This window comes from Poecilia mexicana, unplaced genomic scaffold, assembly GCF_051168715.1.
Source record: "Poecilia mexicana isolate PSO_F unplaced genomic scaffold, ASM5116871v1 scaffold_23, whole genome shotgun sequence".
Lineage (NCBI taxonomy): Eukaryota > Metazoa > Chordata > Actinopteri > Cyprinodontiformes > Poeciliidae > Poecilia > Poecilia mexicana.
The window spans coordinates 14,109,851-14,123,717 of record NW_028263392.1 but is presented as its reverse complement, the minus strand read 5'-3'; the positions used below and the strand labels follow the sequence as shown (position 1 = coordinate 14,123,717).

Sequence of the window (13,867 nt, the reverse complement as noted above, 5' to 3'; positions counted from 1 at the left end):
CATTCATTAGAATAACCAAATAACAGTAATATTAATAATTTGGAATCATTCAAAAACAAGTAATTTTATCCGTACTTTTGAAAACAATGAGTAGAATTTTATTTGTATCAAAATAGTACATTTCATACCGATTTTAATAGAGTAGCTTTACAAGTACAAGGTTGCACATTTAAAAGCAGTTATAATGCATTTTAAATCAAGAATGCCTTAAATAAAATATATATTTTATATAATTTAAATCATAATTCTTTTAATGATGATACTCTGAAAAAAATGGAAAATAAAGCTGTCTTTCACTTGTACCCCTTTGTTTTATATTCTGTTCTGCAACAGTTGAATAAGATTTAAGAAGAAAAATGTTCTTTTTTAAATGATGTATTATGAGTTATATTTGGAGCGGGCAAAATATTGGTGTATTTGACAGTAAAATTTGAAAGTAAACATAGTTATATGTAGATAATAGAATTAATCAGTGCTGTGTAATTTGTATTTTTCAGTTGGTAAAATAAGAGTATGCTTTATCTTGATTTATTACAGTAATACACAACAGTAATCTATACAATAAATCAGAATATATAAAAAGAAATGACAAAAAAATTAGCAATGAATTAGTGCATCTCAGTCAGAAAGGAGCCCCCTTTCTTTTAACATCAACATCAGCCCCTTTCTCCTCCTCCATGTCACCTTCACCCCATAGTCCCTCTCTGGTGTATCGGCCACCAAGGCTTCAGGTGGGCCGCAGCATGGTGATGTACACGGCTGAGCAAACAGTAAAAATCTGGGGGAAGAAGAGGAACAGTTTACCTCGTCCCACATCCTTTCTGGAGTGTCCACATCAGGTGGTGGGCAAACACTGCTGACTTCTGTGGTTATCAGCTTGGTGGAGGTAGGTGTTGAAGCTCCCTCTGCTGGAATTCTACATCTACTTGTCACTTCTTCAGATTGAATTCCAAGCCTATCCAAACTTCCACTGTGGGAGGCAGCGCCATCAGGAAGTGCTTCAGCATTCCTTTTTCTAGCTGTGACCAACTGCCTTTTTGGAGTGTCTGAGTAAGCTGAATTTGCAGTTCTTTTGCTGTGGCAAACAGATGCACGACGTTGATTTTCGACTTTTGATACTGCACCTTTTGTTGTGGTTGTGGTCCTTGACTGTTTCTGAGACTGGTCTTTTAACCGAATGCGAAATGACAATGAGGGGTATTTGCATGTGTTGTTTTTTCTGGGCAACTGACTACACTGGTCAAGTAAACTTGAGGTTTTCTGCCCATTTCTCCTCCCTCGTCTCTTTGGAGGTGCAGCTGCAGATGAACAGTCAAACTGTGGGTTTACCTGAAATTTTGAAACACTAAGTTAAATGGATGATACAACAAAAATTGAAGAATCTTTTACAGCTATTACTAACATGGCCATGGGTTCCACATCAAAATTCTGTGTCCAAACTCAAATTACCAGATAACCAAGTTCACTATGAATTTATGGTGGATATTTCAGCAGTGGTGAAGATTTAAATATGAAAACTTATAAAAACTTGTCTAGATCTAAAATATCCCAGACTTTTCCCATACCTGGCAGCTATAAATATATTTTGCTTCATTTTGCAAACTCTAGGATCAATCTGCTTTTTATATTGATTTAACAAATCAAATCCTCTGCGACCCTATAAGATTATTTGTAGTTAAAATGAATTGTTTAAATACAAACTATGCAGAGAAAAAAAAAGTGATATTAGTGAGAGTTCATAACAAAGCAATGGACTTTGTTATGAACTCTGGATGCTTTTTTTCCATCACCAAAAGTGCATCTTATAAAAGAATAAACAACAGAACTTACCCACGAATTAAGATCTGAGCTGTTATGTGTTAGTGACTCTGGAAAAAAATCCTTGGGGTTGACTGCAGCTCGGACTTCAGGCGCATGTTGAAGTTTGCTTCCTCCTACAGGCCGTTCGATAAATTGCAGGGCAGGCTTATCCGCCTTTGTGGCTTTGCGGGGCATTAATATAAATCATTCCTGAACACCTGGAGGAAGATATGTCACAGAAAGTACGCTTGAGTAAAAGTCCATACGGAAAATGCCAAAATGTAACGTTTAAGAGTATCAATTAAGAAGTATACATTCAAATGTTTTCATTTAAAGCACCTACTTCTATAGTCTTCTTTCGCTCACGTTGTTCTTTGCGTAAGACATCGTCTTTATAATTAACATATGCGAATAAAACTCAGTTATACAATTTGTCTGTCCTGCTCTTTTTTTCTTCTTGTCTTGTTAGGCATTGTTGTATTTCCCGGTTTTCTTCTTTTTCTTCTTCTGGTTCGATTAGAATGCCAACCTGCAGTTACACCACTGCCACCTAGCGATGGTATCCCCTGGCTCCTTATTGGTTAATATTTACCACGTGATCAAAGTGACGGAAGGAGGTAGCGCCCACAGCGCCAAAATTCAAAAACGTCTCTAAAACGAGCTGAAGATATGTAAATAACACTTCATGGTATGGTTTTGTAACAGTTACAGTGGATTAATCAAAAACAACAACTATGAACGCAATGTTTCAACTTCGACTCGTGGTTCAGCCAAGTGGGATCGCCTGAGACATTGCAGTAATATGAAGGTTTGGATTCATTTTATGAAAATAGCCTATTTAACGCTCTGCTACACTAGGAGTTATGATAATCGGTGCTTTAAAAAGAGAGACACATCCTCTGAATATTTAATTGTATGTGCATAAACTATTAACTAATGAACATTAATTTTAAATGTATTCCAATTAAACTGTAAAAAAAAAAGGGAAATTAAGAAACGGCTGTTCTAGAAGGCGCAGGTCGCTAAGGAAACAGCGATTGCAACTGAGCAGTTATTGAGCGACTGAGTCGACATAGCGACAAAAGGGGTTTGAATTTCACACGAAAAACACATATCTTGTTTAATTATTGTGACTCCTAGTGTATTTACGAAGTGCTTTTACTTTATTTTTTGTTTTATTAATGTGGAACGGTTTTTATCCAGCCTGAACTAACCCCACTGACTAGCTTCGATGTTGTCAGTTTTCTTCCGGTAGTATTGAACGTTGATCTAGCGGTGATTTTAGGTAGGAGTAATATTAAAAAATGAAAAGTTTTTTCTTAGAAAACATACCGATCGTGTTTTAGACGCGTGCGTTTTTATTTTACCTACATGTCTAATTTAATTTAATGTGTGTGCTGTTTTTGCACAGCAGTCCTGTGAAGGGTAATTTTAGCGATCTGACCATGAGACGGAGCCCAAGGAGACCCCTGATTCTGAAAAGAAGAAAACTTCCATTTCTGCAAAATGAACCAACTCAGGCTGACAAGCAAACTCAGCACGGTGCAGCAGGGTCTGGGGAGCCGATTAAACCAGCAGCCAGCCAGTGCCTCCCAGGCATCCCCATCATGAATCACCCCTCCATGTCTGACACTCAGGTGGTTGTCATCCCTAAAGAGGCAGATCTGCAAAGCATCATCGGTGTGCTCACTGCAAAGGGCAAAGAGAGTGGCGTTCAAGGCCCAAACAAGTTCATCCTTCTCAGCGAGAGTGGCAGCAGGGGCAATGGATCTTTCTGCCAGGCTGCTGTCAAAGAGGAGTCATCTCCTGCAGGAAGTACAGCTGCACAACCAGTGAAGTCAGATACTATCCACAATATGCCAGATGCTAAACCTCTCACTGGAAATCAGTCAAGTATGTATGAATTAAGAGCTGTAGCTTCACCCTCATCGATAGGTTTTTTTTTTTACCCCGCATTAATATTCCATTTTAAGCTGTGATTAAACTGTTCTCTCTCTTTTACGCATCAATGAACATAGGTGCAAGTTGCAGTCCTCTAGATGACAGCCTCACCAATATCCAGTGGCTGGGAAAAATGAATACCAGTGCTTTGGAGCCACAGCTTGCAAATCAGACAACTGACAAGGAGAAGAAGCTTCAGGCACCACAGATTTTACAGGTCAGCCTTGTTTCTGTTATTTACTTTTTCACTGTTGAAGTGCAAACAGAGCCATTGTTAGGAAACCCAGATGTAAAAGCACACAAATCAAAAGCCACAAAACACAAATGTGATTATCTTTGACTTGCTAAGGTTTTCAGCTAAGTTTATTTTTATTATTCATATTGATCTTTAAAAGACTTCAAAAAGTCTCACATTTTTAGAAACTTGCAAAAGCAACACATCTGTGTAATTAAAATATTTTGACTATGACTTATAACTATGACTTCAGGATCAAGGTCCAGATTATGGTGTTTGATTTGAAATTCATTTTAGATTTTGATTTTAGTTGCATTTCATTAGAGCTGCACAACATACCAAATTGCAAACATCAATCTGACAACAGTGAACGCAATATTGTTATCACAGAAAACAGTCTGGAAGTATATGAGTGTATTTTTAGTGGCTGAGAGGTTCAAGCTCACAAATTAGCTGCTAAGTATCTTCAGTAAATGGAAATATAGATTTGCAAAAGGAACATCCTGCACCGATGAACATCTTAAACTAGTGATCTGGTCCTTTTACCAAAAAGATAAGCAACATTTTTTTGAGGGTGGGAGGGATTGCATTCTGAATTTCATCCTTTTTACATTCTGGTTTTTTTGCATAACATGTTCATTTTAAAACTTAGCAACAACAATCAATGTTTTTATTAAAGTCTTAACAACATGGCAAAAAATGGACTCAAATTTACATGTTTAAGTCTGGTACTGTTATCCTTCAGCAGTTATTGGGACTGTCTATCACTCTCTTTGCATTCTTTCAGACCCACAGTACAAATTCCAACCCAGAAGGTTCCCATCAGCCCACGTTACAGAGACCGCCGTACTCCTACACGGCCATGATCCAGTTCGCCATCAACAGCAGGAAGAACAGAGGCATGACGCTGAAAGAAATTTACACATGGATCGAGGACCATTTCCCTTATTACCGAGAAGTGGCCAAACCAGGATGGAAGGTGGTTCAGAAAACTAACGGAGGAAATTAAAATGGATCTCAAAGCAACACCATGAGGGAGTTCACTAGTTTTGTTCCTTTGCAGAATTCAATCCGCCACAATCTTTCTCTGCACGACATGTTCATCCGCGAGCGGTCGCCAGATGGTAAAACCTCTTTCTGGACAATTCGACCAGATATCAATCGATGCCTGACCCTTGATCAGGTTTACAGGGTGAGCATCGCTACTTTCACCCACATGTTGCTTTTATTAAATACATAAAGCTGTTTTTGCTCTTCTTCCATTGCCTTTTTTCTTCTTTCCTCATAGTCCTCTCTGTTTTCCTAACGCAACGGCTGTCTGATTCGTTGAGTTTCTGTTCTTTCTGTAGCCTTGTTGCGATCCGGGGACCGTTTCTTCTCCTGTGTCGTTGCTTCCGTGTCCCCACCAAGTAAGACTGATTCACCTCTTGTTGAAGAACTATTTTCAACCCACAGATAGGCAGCAGAGGGCTAAACAGCATGGAAAGTCAAATGTTTAATATCTTCTGAGACCTGATTAACAACTTGTGTTTTTAGATTTAAAGTATAGCTGCAGCTGAACAACTGAGATCTTGTTTTATAGGTAGAAGAAAAACTGAAATCATCTGAACACTTCATGTTTTGTCTTGTTACAATGACATACCTCTATACTTTATTGTCCTACTGGACCAAAATGAAGTACTGTTTAATAAACATGGTGAAGGGCAGTTGGTTTTCAACATTTATTACCAATAAATCTCTGAAAAGTGTGGCATGCATTTGTAAAAAGCCCTTTTAAAATCCAGCTCCCTTCACAGACTGAATTGTGCACGCTGGCTGCTCAGTAAAGAAATGCATGCCACACTTTTCAGATTTTTGTTTGTAAAGCCACTGCACTATTTTGTCCATCTATCACACAAAAAAATTCTAATAAATTTCATAGTCATCTGTAGTTGTGATGTGACAAACTGAAAAAGTTCAAGAGACCTTAAAGCTTTTGTGAGGCGCTGCACGCACCGATCAAAATGTTGAGTTTCTCTGTCAAACTAAAGCTGTATTGTCTAAAGTGAATCTTTGTGTTGCTTTCCCAGCATGAAAAGAAGAATATATCTGCCGTAAGAAAAGCACCAGCTTCTACTGGTGAGTTCAACACAACTTTACAGAAATGTTTGTTTCGTAGTGTAACTGTATGTTTCTTAGAGTGTTTTTCTGTTTGCTTGTTTCCAGAGAGGAGGATGAAACCGCTGCTGCCCCGCACAGACTCTTACTTGGTTCCTATCCAGCTGCCCATTGCCTCCTCTGCTTATCTGCCGTCCTTGTCTGGTTCTTATTGCCCATCTGGCTCCAAGCACAAACAAAATGCTTCACGCGGGACCAAGAGAGTCCGCATTGCCCCCAAGGTACACATTCGGTCAGGTGGAGCTACCTCGAGTCATGCTGTACATAGATGCTGGACCATATGACTTAAAAATAACATTTCAGGTTTTTAATGCAAAATTTGACCTCCGATTTTCAGTAATCGTTTTTTTTTTCTTTGCTTTTTTCCTTAAAAAATACAAATGATAGAATATATCTTTAAAAAATTACCTTTTATTTGAATATTTTCATCTGGATTTTCCTTAATTCCTTCCTTTTTTCCCTTACACTCGCAGTGAACTGTAGTTGAAACGTCTTCTACATAAAAAATATGATATATCTTATTTCCACGTGGAAAGTTAGGGATTTTTTACTGTTCTTGTCGTCTCCCAGGTGACGGAGGGCGACAGTCCAGCCGTGGCTCTGGCTCCTCAGGTCGACCTGAAGGTGGAACCTGTAAATGTTCCGACAAAACGTGAGACACGTAAACCTCCTCCGAAGAGGCAGTCCAGCAGCTCCCGCCGTAAGCAGAGCCTGGTGAACTCTCTGCAGGACGAGCCCATCCTCCTCTGCCCCGACAACAGCTTCTTTGACTCTGGCGTCGCCTCGGACGTGTCCACCTCCCAGGACGTGAGAGAAGCAAACAGCACCGAGCAGCAGCAGCACTTCCAGGGCAGCCCCGAGCGGGAACTCTACTTCAAGACGCCCATAAAGAGTCACAGCCACTTGAGCTCCTCCACGCCGAGCAAGCCACCGCCCAACGTCACACTTGAACCCTGGAAGGTGACGCCCGTCGGCAAAGACGGCCAAAGCGTCCTGGACTTCAGTCCTATCCGCACGCCGGGCGGTCCCGTTGTCACGCCCCGACAGGAGTACACCACCTTCAGCTTCAACAGCACTCCCTTCAAGGAGCTGCCGCTGTTCAGCTCCCCCCGGGAGCTGCTCACTCCGGCCCCCTGCAGAGCCCCGCCTACGGATTCCCCCACCGAGACGCAGCTGGCGGACGCGCCCGCCGCTTCGCCGTCCAACCGCTCCATCACGGAGGGCCTCATCCTGGACACCATGAATGACAGCCTGAGCAAGATTCTGGTGGACATCAGCTTCTCCGCGCTGGACGACGAAGACCTGGGCATCGCCAACATCAGCCTGTCCGAGTTCCTCGGTCAGTTCATGTAGCCCGAAGGCCAAAACGCTAGAAATCCGTTGTTGAACACTAAAGCACACACGCACCGACTCAGCAAAACCGACGTATTTCTCATCTGCTCATGAGAAAAACACACCTGTTGTGTGTTTTTGATGGTTATTGCTGGAGGTGTGTGATCAATCTCAGTTTGTGGTTAGTTTGATTTCTGTCTGAATATAATTTATTAATTTCACTCCAGTACAAATAACAAAGCAGGGTATTCAGAAGGCTTCACCAAGGTCTCACATGGTGCTTTAATTGGCAAAGAGACTGCACTCATTCATCTTCCACTTTGTATTTGCCTGTTATTTTATTTTTTTTGTAACTTTCTCATGTTTGCACTTGCTTTTTACTGTTCTGTGTGTCAGATTCTTCTCTTGCGTGTGGCCCTGCTCTTTTGTATTGCCTTTTAGCCGCTCTGCATCGCTGTCACTTACAGGAGCTGCATGAGAAGAGAAATATTTAAGTGTATACATATGTTGATTTGCACATTATAATATATGACTTGCAGTTGTACAATAGATTATTTGATCACTTGGTAAACTCTGTTGTTGGGTTCCAAAGTCTTACCAGCAATAAAAAAAACAAAAGTATTACAAGTAGCACTAACAGCAATAGGATTGTCTGATTGTAGAACTGTTGTCAGAAATCTTCACTGTAATTATTGGATGTGCCGTTGTCAACTGAAGGGCATTTTATCTGAACATAGGAATTTTTGTGAACTTATCTCTTAAGGCAGAAAATACAGAATATTTAGTATGTGTCTTCAGTAAGAAAGACTATTTGCAGTATCATCTTTGAGGTTGAGGCGTGACCTATTTCTGTACCACTGAATAATGTGTGTTTTTAAGAACAGGTCCTTGAGTTGTCTCAGCTTTTTAATCTCAGCACTATGAATCCATCTGTTTATGAAGAGAGGTTGTTTTCTGAAGTAAGACTACAATAAATTCCTTAGATCCTCATCAAGTTGAAGGATTTTTCCATTTAATTTCATCACTGTAACCGGGTGGTCTTTACAACACGACATTTACAAGGTGTGGATGGGTGACCTTTGTTTTAAATTCAACTCTTTGTGTAACATAAGCTTTATTACATGTTGTAGAACTGTAAAAAAAAAAAAAAAAAAAAAATCTTGCCATCTTGGGCAAGATGTTTTTTAAAAAGCTACTCCATGTGTTTTATTACTAATTCTAAGGTCAGCAAAGGTTTTTGTTTGGCTTACCTTGCTTGTAAAAATTTGCAAATTTTTTATTTCAGCATGAACATTTCTTTAAGACGTCTTAGGGGTTGTTGATGCTTTTTTCAATGTTCTTGGTAAATCAGCAGACAAATGCATATACATCTGTTACAAATATTCTTTTTAATGTTTTCTTGTACAAAAAGAAGTATTTTAGTTAGTTAGTTTGGACTCTCTAAGAAAGGTGTAATTCACAAAGATTGTCAGTGGAAACTTAAATGTCTTAACTGTCTTCAGTATGTCTGGACTTCTTGTTGAGCCACTTCCAGTAGGATCTGCAGCTGCTTGCTGCAATAATCTGGGAAAACGAGACGTATGCACCAGTTAGATCTTTCCTATTAAACTCTGACATGCTGAACACTCTTATTTCAAGTCACATAAATTCAAAGTTGAGTCACTGTGACCTACAAATGGCACGACTTACTGAAAGTGTGCGTTAATCTACGTGGCACCCGAAAGCGATGGACAGTCACGAAGTAAACTGGAACTCCTGTTAGAGTGAGGGCACAGCTCCGCCCCGTGTTCCAGGGGTCCGAATAAAGCGAGAGACCCACAATGAAGAAGCAAACCACTGTGAAGATGACCGCAATGACCAAAGGGACCTTAAGGTGGGTGAGCAGGCAGGATAGATGATCAGATTTCTGTATTGTGAAAGGAAAAAAAATGCTGAAAGACTCAGGAAAACACACTAACCTTGAAGGGCCTTGGGTGGTGGGGGAAGCGGTATCGATGGACGAGCATGCCCAAGGTTGCCAGGGCGATGAAGAACCAGCGTGAAAAGGAGGCAAAGTTGATGAGCTGGTAGATTTCCCCAGTGATTAACATCACCACCACCAATGGATACTGGAGAGACACACTGCAGCTTTAATCGCATGCTGCTACAGCGGCCAACACACAAATACTGTCAGCCACCCAGCTTTCTACAGCTCCCTGGGAGTCGCTTCTTCTTTCCAGAGCTTTCACATGTTCTTAGGAGCTGAGACACTAACATTGTTTTTAGAGAAGGTAGATCAGAGGCTTCTACAGGGAGATTGTAAAGCTGACTGTGGCTGTGTGTTGATAGGAGGATAAAGCTGCCAGAGCAAGACAAGCACACAACATCCAATGGGGATTCAGTTCTAAGTACTCTGTCCAGGGTGTGCAGACGGTGCAATGAAGAATGCATATTAATGCAAACTCTTTCTTTTTCGACAGGAAAGGGGAAAAAAAGTGTTATTTATTCTAAAAAAATACCCTTTTTGTTTCAGCAGATCCAGAATGAACTAATAAAAATTCCAAATCAGAGACACTTTAGTATTTGGAAGAGAAGGACTTTTACAACTGGAGGAACTCAAGGTGAGCTTACATTGTAAAGCATGTTAATTGGCATATTGGCTGATGACGATTAATACATTAAAATGAGATTCATTCTAAAAGCTCCACACCAAAATATAACAAGACTTTTGCAGAGTACAAGAAATAGAAGAATGATTATGGGCTGTTGTTGTTCATCATCTGTTACGGTGGAACAGTTTTGTCTGATTCGCGGTCTTTGGACAGTACTGACCAGGAGGAGCACAGCAGGTAACGGTGTGCGTTGTCGGACATGAATCATGGAAAAGATCGGTGGCCAGTGGCCTTCTCTGGCGCCCACAAACAGCATCCTGCAACCGCAAATCTCATAGGTCCAGAACTGCACAGAAAACATTAAGAACAGCCAGCTTCTGCTCTCATAATACCTGGGCGACCCGAAGAAGCCGCCATTGAGAGCTCCAAGGCAAGAGAGAGCGACCAGAATGGGAATCACTGAGGCCAGGCCCTGCAGAGCACGGTTCGCAAACGTCTGCAGGCAAACACACGTCACGTCAGAACACAGCTGTGCCAACACGTTCCCTCTACATTCTTCGTCAGTGGAACATTTTGCTCTTTGCTGACCACAGCCACTGCGTCAGACAGCAGCAGCTCAGCGGGCGTCATCACGGTGTAGTAGGCCACGTTTACAAGCACGTAAAACACCGTCACCGTCACCATGGAGCAGATTATTGCCAAAGGGATGTTTCTGGAAGCATATGGTTCACACAGGACATGTGAACGTTCACTTTTCAAGACTCTCAAAAGAATGATCTCAATCTGAGGCAAATGTGCAAAATACCTATTTGGATTTATTACTTCTTCTGTGACAAAGTTCAGATAAAACCTAGGAGAAGAAGGAGAAATTGAACTTTACTCTGATACCCCTAAAGAAAAACTACTACCATTATGAGTGTACCACATAAATCTGGCCTTTAAAGTGACAAGAAGAAAACAATTGCTGGGAGAAACCCACCCATGTTTTCTCACAGGCCATACAGCAAACATGTGGAAGACATTGCTTCGATCAAACTAGAGCAAAACCCTCAACACACTCACTGCAGCTTGAAACATAGTGTTGGCAGTATCATGCTGTGGGAAAGTTTGTGGGGGTTTTTCATCAGGGAGAGTAAATACAGGGTTAATAGGAAAACAGATGGAGAAAATGCAGAGCAATCCTGAAAGAAACACATCACAGCTATGTGCTACTTTCTGTCAGTCCAAACCATAAAATCCCAATCAAACGTTAACATTTGTATATAATAACTTGTCAAAATATAAATTGTGCTGACTTACCATCCACCATATGCATATAAACCGTTATAGAAAGCCAGTGGCAGCCTGTCCAGAGTTATGGACTCCAACTCAAATCCATTCTGGAAATTTTCTGTCTTTCCTGCAAAGAGCAGCTGAAAAGTTCAAATGTTCCCAGGAATGCCATCTTACTCAGTATTACTGCTTCTGTCATCGTACCTTTCGCTAGAGCTATGACCCCAGGAATAATTATGAGTACCAGCGCAAACATCTTAATGAAGGTCAAGGTGACCTGAGTCCGCGAGGCCATGCTGACGCTCCAGCAGTTAACTGCAACAACAAATGCTACAGAGACACAGATCACACATTACGTCTCTGCTGGATGGGAAACACTGATCCAAATATAAAGTGGACAAGAAGGCGTGGAATACCACTCACTCACTCCGAGGATACTGACGAGTTTGATTAGCGCTGAAGGAGCAGGACAAGGTGCAAATAAAGGTTCAACAACGTAACGTCCAAAAGCCAGAGAGACGTAGGACGCCACAGCTGGTCTGGAAAAAAAAAAGGAGTATTTGTACTTTAAAAGTGTCTGTTATTCTGATTTTTCTTCAACAACAAAAACCTTATACCTTATAAAGAGGAACTCAACCCAGAGTCTTAAGAAGGCCGGCAGGGGCCCCAGAGTCTCTAGGAGATAAATGTAGTGACCCCCGGATTTTGTGAAAGTGGTTCCTAGTTCAGCATAACACAAGGCCCCTGAGAGGAAACAGGAAAAGGAAGACTTTTATTTACTTGCAGTTCATTTAATATTTTCTTTTTTTTTCAGAAAGAATAGATTTCAAAATACTTTTGTTAGTTTGTAAATCTGCTGATCTTTAACTCAAGCCTTCTGGTTCTGCTCTGCTCTGGATCCCAGAACCAAACATAGAGAAGCTGCATTCAGCTTCTATCTTATGTCTGGAACAAACCTCCAGAAAACTGTACAACAGCTGAAACACTGAGTTCCTTTAAATCAGTGCTTAACACCCACCTGTTAGTGGTTGAAAAAAAAATGCTATGATTGTTATAGTTTCATAACTGTTTTTTTTTGTGATGTAAAGCATTTAAACTGCCTTGTTGCTGAAATGTTCTATACAAATAAACTCGACTTGAATATTACAGATATTTTTGATACTATTTTGCTTTGCTACTTGTTTCCCTGCTATAAATGACTTTTGTCCCACTGAAAACATAAACTGCAGATTAACTCAGCTCCTTCAAAATTTCATATGACTAGATTACTAGTGCAAAGGACAAGCAGGACAACATGACATTAGATATTATTCGGCCTGCAATATCGGATACAAAAAAATAAAATGATGCAATACATCTTAACTCTCATGCAATATTTTCCTTATAGGTATATTATTACAGATGTAGAAGAAGCAGGGAAAACTAGCCTGGTCTTACCAAACAGGGACAGGATGCCACAGAGCGCCCACACCAGCAGAGACAGCCCCACGCTGCCACTGTTCATCAACACTCCCTTCGGAGCGATAAAGATCCCACTGCCAACCACCGTCCCGATGATGAAGGACACAGCAGGCAGCAGCCCAATCTCCCTCCGAAGGCGCACCGCCTCCTCCTCCATCTTCCCCTTATCTTGCTCCTTCTTTATCTGTGTCCTCTCCATTTTTGTGTGTGTGTCTGTAGGTCACTGAGTGAAACTGTAGTGGGAGAACACCGCGTAGGCCAGAACTTTTCCCACTCTCCCCCCGCCCCCCTCGTTCTCCCTTCATTGGTTCTTGGCTCACCCGCCCAGGGTGCAGAAAACAAAGCCAGCACTCTTCCGAGCTCCAGGAACGATTTAAAGCAGTTCAAGTGCTTGACACTTTCCTGTATAGTAATGTTTGTCTGGGTAAATATGCGTTAACGTGTGTGTGTGCGTGTGTGTGTGTGTGTGTGTGTGTGTGTGTATGTGTGTGTGGGCTTTTGGACTCTGAGAAAAAAAGGCGTGGAAGCAACTGCACAAATAGCAGGAGACACTTTTTTCCCCCTGACAAACTCTAAAAATAGGATGCAGATTTCATGTGGAGGCCTCAGAACAGCTCAGCTGATAAACAAAAACAGACAGAAGCCACTTGATTAACTTGCTTTTGCCTCTTTTCACTCGATTGAACGCTGTCAGCTTCGTCTCATCAACAGGAGGCCCGCTTGTTAAAATTCCTGCACAGTATGAACCCAGAGGCTCCTTCAGAGGAGGGAACGCTACATCTGCTATTTGAACAACAAAGCAACAAGAGTGAAAAAGAAGACATAATGTCATGGTGGGATACAAATCTTAGCCTTTTTATTGAATTCAAAGTGATATAAAACAAAGTACTGATCCCGACAAAGGGAGTTTTCTGACCTTTTATTTGAAACGTATAAGTCTTCAAGTATAATGTCAGATATTTTGCTAATAGAAGTAGGTTAGCCCCCTGTAATGTTAATACTCCTAAATAAAATCCAGTGCAACCAACAGCCATGAGTTTGAAGAATAAATAAAAAGTCTTATTTGACATTTGAGAAA

General features: G+C 41.0%; 4 protein-coding genes across 5 annotated transcripts in view; 1 reads left to right on the top strand and 3 right to left on the bottom strand.

The window, feature by feature from the left end:
• gnai1 (guanine nucleotide binding protein (G protein), alpha inhibiting activity polypeptide 1) overlaps positions 1-6,968 on the bottom strand; it is a 424,795-nt gene extending 417,827 nt beyond the window's left edge. Inside the window, exon 1 of the mRNA XM_088003430.1 lies at positions 6,961-6,968. The gene's annotated coding sequence lies outside the window, so the exon portion shown is untranslated. The remainder of the gene's footprint in view (positions 1-6,960) is intronic.
• rhno1 (RAD9-HUS1-RAD1 interacting nuclear orphan 1) lies at positions 76-2,312 on the bottom strand. Its single transcript, XM_014971096.2, has 3 exons — positions 2,144-2,312; positions 1,831-2,018; positions 76-1,329 (listed from the first exon to the last, which is right to left on the bottom strand). The coding sequence occupies exons 2-3, from the start codon at positions 1,993-1,995 to the stop codon at positions 619-621; spliced, it is 876 nt and encodes a 291-aa protein (XP_014826582.2). The 5' UTR covers positions 1,996-2,018; positions 2,144-2,312; the 3' UTR covers positions 76-618.
• On the top strand, positions 2,425-8,455 carry foxm1 (forkhead box M1). 2 transcript variants are annotated; one of them, XM_088003428.1, is made up of 9 exons: positions 2,425-2,608; positions 3,215-3,693; positions 3,819-3,958; positions 4,764-4,955; positions 5,040-5,168; positions 5,326-5,385; positions 6,046-6,094; positions 6,182-6,354; positions 6,704-8,455. In XM_088003428.1, the coding sequence occupies exons 2-9, from the start codon at positions 3,246-3,248 to the stop codon at positions 7,484-7,486; spliced, it is 1,974 nt and encodes a 657-aa protein (XP_087859554.1). In that variant the 5' UTR covers positions 2,425-2,608; positions 3,215-3,245; the 3' UTR covers positions 7,487-8,455. The 2 variants fall into 2 exon arrangements, with proteins under 2 accessions (XP_087859554.1, XP_014826576.1); XM_014971090.2 differs by having other exon boundaries at positions 3,212-3,693.
• Positions 8,456-8,834: 379 nt separating this feature from the next.
• On the bottom strand, positions 8,835-13,009 carry LOC106906019 (cystine/glutamate transporter). Its single transcript, XM_088003431.1, is given in 10 exon segments — positions 8,835-9,028; positions 9,155-9,332; positions 9,424-9,573; positions 10,277-10,552; positions 10,645-10,768; positions 10,862-10,906; positions 11,356-11,455; positions 11,533-11,658; positions 11,752-12,072; positions 12,766-13,009. Coding segments are annotated over 10 exon segments (1,608 nt in total). The 5' UTR covers positions 12,989-13,009; the 3' UTR covers positions 8,835-8,963.
• Between the last annotated feature and the right edge of the window lie 858 nt (positions 13,010-13,867).

Coding starts and splice junctions, on each gene's coding strand:
- rhno1 (XM_014971096.2), bottom strand. CDS start 1,995: ATGCCCCGCAAAGCCACAAAGGCGGATAAGCCTGCCCTGCAATTTATC. Junction 1,330..1,830: donor GCTCAGATCTTAATTCGTGG/GTAAGTTCTGTT, acceptor TCAAAATTTCAG/GTAAACCCACAGTTTGACTG.
- foxm1 (XM_088003428.1), top strand. CDS start 3,246: ATGAGACGGAGCCCAAGGAGACCCCTGATTCTGAAAAGAAGAAAACTT. Junction 3,694..3,818: donor TCTCACTGGAAATCAGTCAA/GTATGTATGAAT, acceptor CAATGAACATAG/GTGCAAGTTGCAGTCCTCTA. Junction 4,956..5,039: donor TGGCCAAACCAGGATGGAAG/GTGGTTCAGAAA, acceptor GTTCCTTTGCAG/AATTCAATCCGCCACAATCT.